The 12,321-nt window shown below is 35.4% G+C and overlaps 2 protein-coding genes across 3 annotated transcripts in view; one reads left to right on the top strand and one right to left on the bottom strand.

Annotated features, from left to right (window-relative positions):
- LOC109225008 (growth-regulating factor 3-like) lies at nucleotides 4,151–9,377 on the top strand. 2 transcript variants are annotated; one of them, XM_019389600.1, is made up of 4 exons: nucleotides 4,151–4,662; nucleotides 5,265–5,459; nucleotides 6,421–6,730; nucleotides 8,735–9,377. In XM_019389600.1, the coding sequence occupies exons 1-4, from the start codon at nucleotides 4,416–4,418 to the stop codon at nucleotides 9,156–9,158; spliced, it is 1,176 nt and encodes a 391-aa protein (XP_019245145.1). In that variant the 5' UTR covers nucleotides 4,151–4,415; the 3' UTR covers nucleotides 9,159–9,377. The 2 variants fall into 2 exon arrangements, with proteins under 2 accessions (XP_019245145.1, XP_019245144.1); XM_019389599.1 differs by having other exon boundaries at nucleotides 4,153–4,662; nucleotides 6,409–6,730.
- Nucleotides 9,663–12,321, bottom strand: part of LOC109225007 (1,4-alpha-glucan-branching enzyme 2-2, chloroplastic/amyloplastic-like) — a 29,124-nt gene continuing 26,465 nt past the window's right edge. Inside the window, exons 20-22 of the mRNA XM_019389597.1 lie at nucleotides 11,294–11,449; nucleotides 10,447–10,521; nucleotides 9,663–10,162 (exon numbers count right to left, since the gene is read on the bottom strand). Coding sequence (XP_019245142.1) covers nucleotides 10,055–10,162; nucleotides 10,447–10,521; nucleotides 11,294–11,449 — 339 coding nt within the window. The 3' untranslated portion in view covers nucleotides 9,663–10,054. The remainder of the gene's footprint in view (nucleotides 10,163–10,446; nucleotides 10,522–11,293; nucleotides 11,450–12,321) is intronic.

Raw genomic sequence — 12,321 nt, 5'->3', positions numbered from 1 at the left:
TTTATCTGCCCTAGGTCTTATCATCTTATCTCTGGTAAATAACACCTAGAGAAAACATTTAACAGGGAATATCTTGGTGTTTGTAATTTATAAATAATTAAACAAAATAATATACTAATCTTGTTTCATTTCTAAAGAAAACATAGATGGAAAGTGCATGGAAAAAGGAGCTCATGTGTTAGCATAAGGACTTTCACATTGAGCCAAAATACCCAACATAAATAAAACTTTTTTTCAACTTCTACTTGTAATATAAGCTTGCCATAGCTTGTAAAAGAAGTTGAGACTATAGCTAAGTAGAAATTACTACATAATAATTCTTTTTTTTTTTTTTTTACCTTTGAAAGTGCTTTGACCATAATTAAGACGAAGCTAGACTATAGCTTACGAATTCGGCCGAATTCAGTAATTTTAGTCTAAATCATGTATTTACTAAAAATACTAAAAATTGGAATTTATAAAATTCAAATTTTGACTTTGTCTCTAGTCAGTTTTCTTTATGCAAAGGACATGCATAAAGCATCACACATTCATGTAAGGTTCGGGGAAGGACCGCACCTCAATGGTTATATGTACACAGCCTATCCTAATATAAGTATCAATGGTTGCTTTCACGATTTAAACTCGTGACTTGTAGGTCATACGAAAATAACTTTACTGTTGATCCAAGATGCTTCTTAGTGAAAGAGAAATGATTTTGGTATATTTTGATTTGGTTTTCATACAATGACTAATTTAAAGAATGTCTTTACTGCAAAATATTATGAGGTTGAAGATAACTTTTAATGTGACTATCTTGTTATTCAAGTGTAAAAAAAAAGGTGTCATATTTTAAATAGAGTTTGTTTTGGAAATCACCAATGGAATAATCACAAGTTAGAGTCAAAATCAACAGATTCAATTACATTTACAGAATTGACCATAAATCCACCTTTGACCTAAACTTTGTAACAAACATACTACAACACTGCCCAACAAAGGTCGTGGTGGAATAGTAAGTACTACTTCATCATTAACCAGAGGTCTTGGGTTCGAGCCCTAGGTATAGAGTCGCTTTTGTATTTACCTCCCGATGTGGGACTTACCGGCGCGAATTCAAATTTAATCAAACTCCAATATGAATACCGGACACCGGATAGGAAACCAAAATAAAATATAGTACAACTAATTAAAATTAGACAAACTCTGATTTGTGCTGAAATAGAACTTGCAATTGTCAGCTTCTTGTTTACATTTTTTTTTTCTCCTTTTATCATAATTCTCAGGGATGTTCAGTTTCTTGACTTGTAGTAGGAAAAAAATGAAGAAAAAGTTAAGTTTTTTGAGCCCCCAAATGGAATTGCATTTAAGCCTCATTAACTGCAGCTTTATCTCTTTCTTTCCTTTTGGTTCCCTTCCCACTACTTACGGCTACAGACAGACATAGTCTGAACAAACTTACACCCTATTTTTTAATACTAGCATTTTACTAATAGGAGTATATATTGAAAATGCAAAAAAAAAATAATAATAATAATAATAATAATTATTACACTTTCAATATATATTATACTTCTTTCATCTCATTTTGATGTGATCATATTTGACTCCACAGTCCAAACATGAGCCATTTTGGACATAGAAATTTTACTTTTTTAAAAAAAAAATTCACTTTTTTCCGAAATCAGCGTTTGTTCATAAAATTTTGAATTTTCACTTGAAGATGCATTTTGAAAATTTTCAAAATTTTGGAAAACTCCAAAAAGCCGTTTTTTAAAATTTTCACTTAATCACTCACAAAACTTCAAAAACAACCCAAAATTATATTCATGTCCAAACACAACTCTAAGTGGGAGTTTGGACATAAGAATTGTAAAATTCCAAAACAGGGTGAGGTAGTTGGAGAATACTACATGTTGCTGTACGATCCATACATACATTCGGGGAGTCCTAGTCTATCTAGTCCCTTCATCACTTGGCCTGGAGAGGTAGTTGATAGGCCGGGCGATGAATGCTCTGCTCAAGCTTCGGGAAGTCTCAATGTATGTAAGAGATTGAATTTTGGCTAGTTGTGTCGTCGCCTAATGACTTTGGCGAACGCGTGGGTGAGTTTCACGCACTTGTGTTCTGTCTTCATGTTGGAGAGATTCGTATGTTTTCCGGGATGGTGACCCAGTTCCAGTTTATACAGACTTTTCTTTTACGGCGTTGAGTACCAATTTATTGGGGGGGGGGGGGGTGTTTTGCTCGACCGCTGCCTACAGGATGATATGGCGTGGAGCGTTGGCATGCTATTTTGATGGCGTTTGTTCCCTGTTCGCGTGTCGATGAGTATGCCCTTGTTCCTGTCCCACTCTGAAAAGAAATAGCAAGTTAAAGCCTAACGAAATCGTTTGTTACCTCGACTAATTGGTTGACGAGTGGAAGGGAGCGACAATATTCCCTTCTTTGGCTACGTTTCGTAGCTGCTATCATTGGTTGAGCTAATATTCACCGAACTCGGATGATATCTTGTGGGTCTTTGGCTTGGTATTTTTGCCGTCTCCGCTACTTGGGTCTGGAAAGTCCCTTCGATCTGATTGGCAATGAACTGAGAGTGCTAGCTCCAGATCCGATCTCAGCCTCGTACTTAGCTTCGGCGTTAGTCGAATCTGGGCACCTTGTGGGCTGATGACTTACTTCGCCCGTTGGGATCTTCGAGTTCAAGCCCTAACCCGATCCAGTCCCGAGTGCGTGAAGATACGGAAGCATAGACCGCACCACAAGCACACAGGCGAAAGGATGAAGTTACAACGAAATGGAAGTAGAACTAGAACCGAGTTTAGATCTAGAGGAAACTAAAACTTTGGCTAGAAAATTTCCACAGACGGCGCCAAATTGTTTGGCCAAAAAGTTTCAAACCTTTTTATTAAACTAATTAAATAAGAAGATATGGGGTTCCTAGCCAGAGATAATTTATTCTAAATTTGAGATACAAGATAGGAATAAACAAGCATAGCTGAACGTAAAATTTGATTACAGTCGCGATTGGATTCCATAATGTAATAAAAGGAAGACGGCTGCAATAATATCAAATTGAATACATAAGGGAAGAGAATCACCATTCTTGAACAAGATAGACCTCCATATATTAGATAAAGTTGAACTACAAATAAAAATGCCAGGATCCTGAGATTTATCTCCTTTTCGGCGAAGAGCCTGAGAGGATGGAACCTCTTCTCCTTCATAGGGATATATCTCTCTATGTTCCTATCAGCCAACCTTTTCTTATTCTCTCTCATGACATTTATACAAAACACTTTTCTTACCCAGCGGTTCTTAACCGGAGTACCTAAGTTCTTGGAATAACCTCTAGAATATTCCCCTAAAATGTCTAAGTGTCGAACTAGCCGTTCGGACCGAACTGAGTGCTCGACCTCGACCGTAGCTGAATCGTTCACTGATATATTATTTCCTGTACGTGACTTCGGCTTGGTTGACTCCTGGTCGTTCTTCCTTAAGTAGAATTCCTTTGATCAGATTTCGACCCATACAAAGTTATGCTGGGATTAGTATGGTATTATTTTTATCCACTGTTTGGTATGTTGTATTAAAAATGGCAATTGCATAATTTCTAAGAAGAAAATATATGTTATCCCGACACTAATTACCCCACCCCCACAAGGTATAAGTTATCCCGACACGAATTATCCCACCCCTACAAGGTATAAGTTATCCCGATACTAATTTTAATTCCGGGATAACTTATACCAGGTTTGCTAATCAAACAAAGTATTAAGGTGGTATTAAAATTTTATACCAGCACTATATCTACTTATACCCCATACCAAACGACCCCTAAGTGTATATAAACTTCATTACACTAGTAGGGATTGTTTGGTTAGGAAACAAGTTATCCCATGATTAATTATTCCTATATTAGTTATCTCGTGATTAGTTATTCCACCCTCCCATGGGGATAAGAAAATACTATAATCTCTGGATAACTAATCCTCAGATTAGTTATATCACGATTTTATTCCAACCAAATATGGGATAAGCTCATTTCAAATTTAATTTCACGATTAATTATCCTTTATCTCTCGTAACAAAAGAGGCCGTAATGTATGTAAGTTAAAACCTTTACTATTATAGTATTATACTTTGCTTTTTTCTCTCAACTGTCTTGTCTGTGTGTCTTTTATCTCAAGTGCTCTAAACTGAGCTTAGCTAAAGAACTTTTCTTTTTCTTTATCATCACTTGGCTCTGTTAAGTGGCCTCAAACAAGACTTACTTTAATTTGCAGGCTTTTTTCACCTATCTCACTGATCTCTTCCTGCAAAAGATATACTTATAAAACTGTCCACAAAACTCTCTACAAAAAAGCTTCCTTTTTTATTACTATCAAAAACCAAACTTAATACTATCAAAGCCAAGAAAAAAACTGTCCCAAGTAATGGACTTCAATCTGAAGCAATGGAAAAACCAACAACAACAGCAGCAAAATGAGTCAGAAGAAGAAATACAAACACCTTCTGCAAAATTACCAAGACTTGTTCTTGATCTTGACTCTTCTTATTCACATTCTGCTTCTGATTTTTCTGCTTCTGATTCTGCTCTTCCATTATTTGTATCTGAACCTACTAAATTGTCAGCATATCCTCTTTCTTCAGATTCAACTTCCACTCCCACCAAATTTACAAGTAAGTAAAATACTAACAACCCCTTTAATTTGTCCATATTTTTTCTTTTTCTTTTTCCTAAACTCATTTTCAAGAACATTATTTGGTTATACGTGGAAATGATTTTTTAAAGTTAATTTTTCAAGTAAAAATTTATTATCCCTTAATCTTTTTAAGGGAAATGGTATAAACACCATTTTTAACTTAATTTTAAATACTATTTTTTTAGAAAAAATCATATTTTTTTATGTCCAAATGCTTACGAAGGAGCCGTTTGTTCATAGATTTTTTTTAAAAACATGTGTTTGTCCATGAAATCTTATAAGTTTTTGAAAATTTTTCGAAAATGAGTTTTTAAAAATTTTTGGATTTTTTTCCCTATTCATAAACTTGCAATATTTTTTCAAGTAAAATGGGTGTCCAAACACAACATCAAATTTCAAATACCCCTTTTTTTAACTTAACACTATATATTACTTTTTCAGAAAAATTACATTTTTATGTCCAAACGCCTATTAATACTCCTTTATTTCTGTTTTTTTGGTGCAAGTTAAAAGTCTTGAATTTTTCTTTATTGTTAAGGTAATATATCTATAATATTTTTTTATTTGCTTGATTCTTAGGAATGGGAAGTAGTTATTTCAGTTTGGCACAGTGGCAAGAACTTGAAGTGCAGGCTTTGATTTACAGACATATGTTAGCTGGTGCTCCTGTTCCTCTTGAACTTCTTCATCTTGTTAAGAAAAGTCTCATTAATTCTTCTCCTTATAATTACTTGCCTCAATCCTTTCAACAATATCACCACTATCAACAAGCATGTAAGTTAATATCTCCTTTTTCTATTCAATTTACTGTCAATATAGAATATATTGTTGTATAATTATTCATATTTAGTTTGTATAGAGAAAGATCTGTATGTTGATGTTTACCCTAATTTCTTGATTATTATTACTATTAGTAGTAGTAGTAAACTTTGTCCTTCTTTCTTGTGACGAGGGTCTATCGGAATTAGTCTCACTACTCCTTTGGAGTAAGAGTAAGTTCTGCGTACACACTACCCTCCCCGGACCTCACTTGTGGGATTTCACTGGGTTGTTGTTGTTGTAAACTTTGAGAAATGACGGGAGCCTTGGCGTGACTGGTAAAGTTGACGCCATGGAGGTCACGGGGTTCGAACTGTGAAAACAGCCTCTTGTAAAAATGGAGAGTAAGACCGGGAACAACAGACCCTTGTGGTTCGCCCTTCCTCGGACCCCTTGCATAGCGAGATTTTAATGCATCGGACTGCCATTTTTTTGGACTTTGAGAAATGAGTAATGCATGATGAATTTTTTATATTTCACAGTCAATGAGCTCAATTGCTCTACAATATTTTTGCATTTTCATTTAAGTTATATATATATGGGCAGTGTATAATTTTGTAACATCATCGACTTAAGTTGCTTATAATAACAGATAACTGTTTATAACAACTAAAGTCAGACCTCTCTATAACAGCATACCTATATAACAGTCATTTACTATAAAAAATAATTTTTTCGAACCAATTTTTATGTTATGTTATAATATATGTATTCTATAACACCACTTAATTACTATAACAGTCGAAAATTATCAGAACAAAAGGGATTGTTATTACTATCTAGAAAACTTCCTCTATAGAATCACATTCTTGAACTTTATATTACTCATCAAGTCTAATATCAAAAAGGTTACAATTTTTTTTTTTTTTTTTTTTTTTTTTTTTTTTGTAAAATATAAATTAAGTGGTACAATCAGGGTATTGGGGAAGAACAGGCATGGATCCAGAGCCAGGGAGGTGTAGGAGAACAGATGGGAAGAAATGGAGATGTTCAAGAGATGTTGTTAGTGGCCATAAATACTGTGAACGCCACGTCCATCGTGGCCGCAACCGTTCAAGAAAGCCTGTGGAAATCCCCACAACTGCCGCCCCTTCTGGCGGTGTTAACACCGCCAGCAATGGCGGCAATGAAGTCCTTAAAGTTAACGCTGGCGGCCATGCTAGTGCCCCTCATTTTACTCTATCTGGAACTTCACCTTCCATTGATGTTCTTCACCTCAATCAAAGGTATGCATTTTTGACAATTGAATTTAAGTTATATGCACGATGTTTAATATTTTTACACATCAGGTTAAGGTGTTATAACATGTAATTAATGCTTATAATAATCATTATTGGAAAAAAGAGTAAACAATCTACTATAACACGTTAATTACACGAATAAAAAAGGGCAACGGCAGCTTTGTGCACAAAGCATTCACATTCACATCCGGGGAGGGCCATACCGCATTCAGACAGTCTATCCTAATGCAATCATTAATGACTGTTCAAACTCCTAACCAATAAGTCACACAAAGATAACTTTACCATTGCTCCAAGGCTCCCTTTTGTTAATTACTTTTTTGTAGAAAAAGCCCGCGTCAATTAATTCTGATTTTACGTATGGACAATTCCTTTATATCTTGTTCATTCGCAACAAAATATTTTCTTTGTGCGACGGTAAAAAAAAAATATGCTTTTTGGGGGAGAGATACTATTTCACCAATCGAGTCACATGTATCTAACATATTCACACCTAACGATTTTCCACAAAGTGGTGACGAAACGTATAACTTGTAAAAATCTTTCCATTTTCCATGTCGATCTGATCCATTCGTTCGTAGAGCTATTTACTCGATCGCAGACATTTTTGGAACACCTCTAACAGAGGGACAAATAGTCAATTTTGAAAGAACTTATTGTCAACCACTTTCAAATATGAATCTATTTGATTCAGAAGGGAAGAACTTGCATCAGTATCTCAATTTCATACTATTAGTGTTCGAAAACTCGGATAGTCCATATATATAACTTAAACCCTTGAAGTTTTTGAATATGTTGTGATATTATTTCTTTAGGATTTTGTGCTTTTCTTTTTCCAATTTTTTTAAGTAAAAAAACAATTACATCATTGAACTCAACTTTTTTGTCAAGGGACTAAATATCTGTATTATTCATTTCTTCCCCATCCTCTCCTTTTTCCCTACCACCTCTAAAGAAACATCTCATATTTAGAATGTTGATTTAATACTTGTCTCCCTAAAGGAAGAATATCTAAATTAATACCTTGATCAAATGACTTTATCTATTTCAAATTCCATTTATCACATTTTCCTATTGTTTCTTTCAACTCATGGAGGGGTCCACTTACTGAATTTTTCTTGGATTTTTAGAATCTTATTTAAGATTGTTTGGTCCACTTTCAGTTTCATAGTTGGACCCCAAACCCCACCTTCTTGATTTTTTTCTGAAATTTGCTTTGGCACAGAGCTACTTTTTTGGTTGTGCTTATTGAGTAGGACTCACCCCATCCACTTGTTCTGTGTCTCTGCACATATATAGGTCCCCCTATGTACTGATGTTTTTTTGGCATTTAATATACAGTCAAACTTCTCTATAAATATCTCGTTTTTTTCAATATTTTTCGCTGCTATAGTGAGGTATTTGTTATAAAGAACATATATTATAACATAATATATAAATCGGTTAAGAAAAAGTGTAGCTTTTATAGTAAATGATTGTTATATAGAAATGTTGTTATAGAGAAGTCTAATTGTATTCAGCTAATCAGCTGAAAATAATTACGGCCGCTAGTTAAGTATACAACAAATATATCTTAATTATGCATAATTATGTATATTTTACATTAATATATAAAAATATAAATTTTTTGGCCATTATTTTGGAGGCGACGATATTGTGTAGATTTTCCATCTTTCTTGTTTTTATAGGCCTAGTATAATTTAAAGGATTATAATAAGTTACTTTATCATATTTCTCAGGTTATCATGTCAGATTTATTATGAAGAGATATCTATTGTTATAAGTCAACTTAACTTAATGGTGTAAAATATATATATATACCGTCAATAACAACGACAACAACAATACCCCGTGTATTCCCACAATGTGGGGTCTGGGTAGGATAGTATATACGCAGACATTACCCCTACCGTAAATATAACTTAAAACTTTTATGTATTTATTTTGTCTTTTGCTTGATTTGGGCTGGGCTAACATGGTGTTTTGTAGGCCCTCAGAATGCATTAATGAGAAAAAGGGCCTACTGGAAGCCCAAAATGATGTTACTGGGGATGGTAAATCCAGTGGCCAAATCCTTCGTTGTTTCTTTGATGATTGGCCTAGACAACTTCAAGAAGGTGATAATGGCAGAAACAATGGCAGCTCGGTGGCTTCTGCCACCAACCTCTCCATTTCGATGCCCGGAAACCCCTCGTCCGACTTCTCGTTGAAGCTCTCAACCGGAGATAGACATAACTCTGGTGCTCGAGTCAGTAATGTTGAACGATCCACGTGGGAAACGAATCAAGTGGCATCGATGGGTGGACCACTAGCCGAGGCTCTAAGATCGTCTACGTCCAACTCATCGCCAACGAGCGTTTTGCATCAGTTGCCACGGGGCAGCACATCGGAGGCTAGTTATGTTAGCACTTGATTAAGCAAGTGAACTGTTGATTTTACTTGACAATGGTGTTTTTGGACTCTATAATTTCTTTTGGTTTGTTCAACTTTTTGCATCAGAGCACTTTACAAAGCTGGTGCATGCAATATGGAGTTTGTATTATTTTGGTTTATGTAGGTGAAATCATGAATGCTTTGCTTATTTCTTTTACAGTAATGTGAATGATGAATTCCTATGTACATACTTGTTGGAGCTTTGGTGGGGCATTTAAGACTTGGATCTTATCCTCTAACAACAATCTGCCAGAATTTTAATGTTTCCAACAATAACATAGGAGCCAGCAACTGGTAGCAAAACTTGGAAGGAAAAAGGGATCTTACACAAATAGCCGGCCGGATTCACTATTTACTTTTTCTATCTGGTATATATAGGTTATGCACATATTATACATGGATTATACAGCCACCGGCTATTTTTAGTTTAAGCAGCTGGGTGGACGACTCTAGGTTAATTCTACAAAAAAGAAAGTACTAACACTTTTAGCCACCAATTTTGAGCTCAATAAAATATCATTAGACCAGCTCTATTTCCATTTTATAGTTATTGTATATTAGGTCATATAGTTGATATCAAGTTGGCTGTACATGTAAAGAGATCTTACTGCTACCTCCCACTGGCTCAGCTAGATGATAATTTACATAATGCAATATGAACTCCTAAGCAAAACCTGCTGAAGCCAGTCCAGCAGTATGACATAAATTCATCGATTCTACATGCTTCTTCAGCTCAGCGCATATTGCTCTGCTAGTAGGGGAAAGAACTGCAAACCCTTGACATGAAACTCCGCGAAGACTAATGCAATATTGCCCGACTTGTCAAGAAGCTTATATGGATAACCGGGTGATGTTCACATCTTTCAACAAGTCCATTCATTCTTCAACAGCTACTTCTTCTTTGTCTACTAGTGCATAGACCACCGCCGTTCTGCTAGGTGCATACACCATAAAGGAACTAGGACGGTCATCATACCACCCTTCCTGCATAGACAAAATTGAATTTTTTTAGAAATTTCTTCCTGAAAGAAAATTAAATAACACAGGCTGACAGAAATTTTTTGAACCCGCTTGCCACTGCTCCACGACCTCTGTTAGTGTCAAGTGGGTTCATGTATTATATTATTTATTAGTTTCATAATTTTCTGATACAATTGCAAGGTAAAAATAATTAATTTTTCCAGTGAAGCGGGTTCAACTGAATCCGCTTCATACAAGGTGGGTTCGCCCCTGGCTGAGATTAATAATGGGAGGAGATTTTAACTTACGAAGGTGAAATATTCGGCATTGTGATCAATTCTCCCAAAGCCACCAAAACGTGGATCATCCGAGTCCAAGACAACCTGGAAGTGCAACATTTGAGTTAAATCACGTCAAAAGAAAATCAGTTGAATTCATAGACCGCATCAAGAAGGCGATAGTTTAAGACAGCATTCCGAAATCTTTAAGTTCATAGAAATCACCTATTTTAAGGATTTGCAAAAGAAACCTCAATTGTGGGATACCAGGATGCCTACTCTTTATCAAATACAGGAAATGGACCAACTCCAAATTAGAGCATGAGTTCGCCACTACAGACTTTTTTCAAGAAATTCTTGGTTTCCAATAAAGTACTGATCTTGAATTGAATCTAACAAAACCTCATATCGTTCTACCACTTGATATGAAAGTGAATACCTTGAGGTGTCAATTCTTGAATAATCACTTGATCATCTTACAAATTGGCTAATGCAAGCAAAGGTACGGGAAGAGCTAAACTAATGGTCAAAGAATATCAGCATTCAGATTTTGCATTTCATATTAATCTACAGTACTGAAAAGAACTGAAGTCTATGGATTTATTTTAGGTTCCAAGACGATGGCATACAAGAGCTTTCACTCAGATCACCCGTATCAGCTTTCTGTCAAATATGTTTACCAGTGAAGAGGAAAAAAATATGAACCATTGGGATCACGATGGGGAACAGTGACGATTCATTAATCAAAAGAACATTTTTTGATTATGCATTAAAATTGTCAAATAAATCGGTTGCATTACTTATACAAAACTGATGGCCTCCATTTCAAGGGAAAGAATGAGTAATATCGAAGAAGACATGTTTCAACTCAGCATACCTTGTATTTTCCAGGCTTCAGGCAGCCTATGCGATAGTCCGAATAACTATTTGTCCAGTGAAAATTAAAGACGAAAACTAGGTCACCTCTTTCAAATACAATTATCCTATCTCCTTCATCCTTTCGTGATATGTACTGGTGTTCTGAAGTCATAAACTGCCAGAAAGAGTAGATAAAATTTCGTCCATTACACAGATGTATAAAAAATGAACACATTATTAATGAGTAAAGTAAATATACATGACCACTGAAGAGAATAAGGCTACACGACATACTATTATCATGCTTGTTGTCTAAAGAACACTGCCAAGAGATTGGCCTAAAATTCTCTTTTTCCATGTTTTTCCATTAAAATTTGCAATACATGTCATTATCAAGTTTTAAAGTCGGCTGACAGATGCTTTGACAATCTAGGGACAACAGATATGAGCAGGATAAATTTAAATGTCTGAAAATGACACTGGAAGCCTGGAACTGTCAGGAAAAGAAGAAACATTGGATACTTCAACATGCTCTAAGGCCTAAGGACGCAGTAAGATCTAATAGACATTACCAAGGTTGAGAGAGTTAAGGAGAAGTTTCAAAACTCTAGAGAAGATTGTTAAGATAATCATCATTCTATTTGTTCTTTCGAAAGATCCATGAGCAACCTGCACTTGATACATGGTGAAAGAAATACATAAATGCACTGTGAGCTGGATTTCCATACAAACAAAGTGCAAACTATACTGGTACACCCAAGGTATCTCTAAACCTTTGTTTTGAAACTAGGTGATGGGCCTATGGAATGATATAATGCTCATATTCTGATTGTTTTAGTGATAGTTTTCGCTATGTTTGCTGAATTGCGGGAATTGGAGATAAAATGTGTCTATCAGTGATGATATTGCATGTCACACGATATGCGGAGTTAAGCATTTATTTGACACTTTAATTGTGGTTTCTTGGTGATTTGATTGCACTATGACAATATCCTTCCAGGTTTCGAAGGATGTCCAAGCAGGGGGGGGGGAAGGAATTACCTGCGT

This window comes from Nicotiana attenuata, chromosome 4 (assembly GCF_001879085.1).
Source record: "Nicotiana attenuata strain UT chromosome 4, NIATTr2, whole genome shotgun sequence".
In the NCBI taxonomy this organism is placed as follows: domain Eukaryota; kingdom Viridiplantae; phylum Streptophyta; class Magnoliopsida; order Solanales; family Solanaceae; genus Nicotiana; species Nicotiana attenuata.
This window is presented reverse-complemented; position numbering and strand designations above follow the sequence as displayed.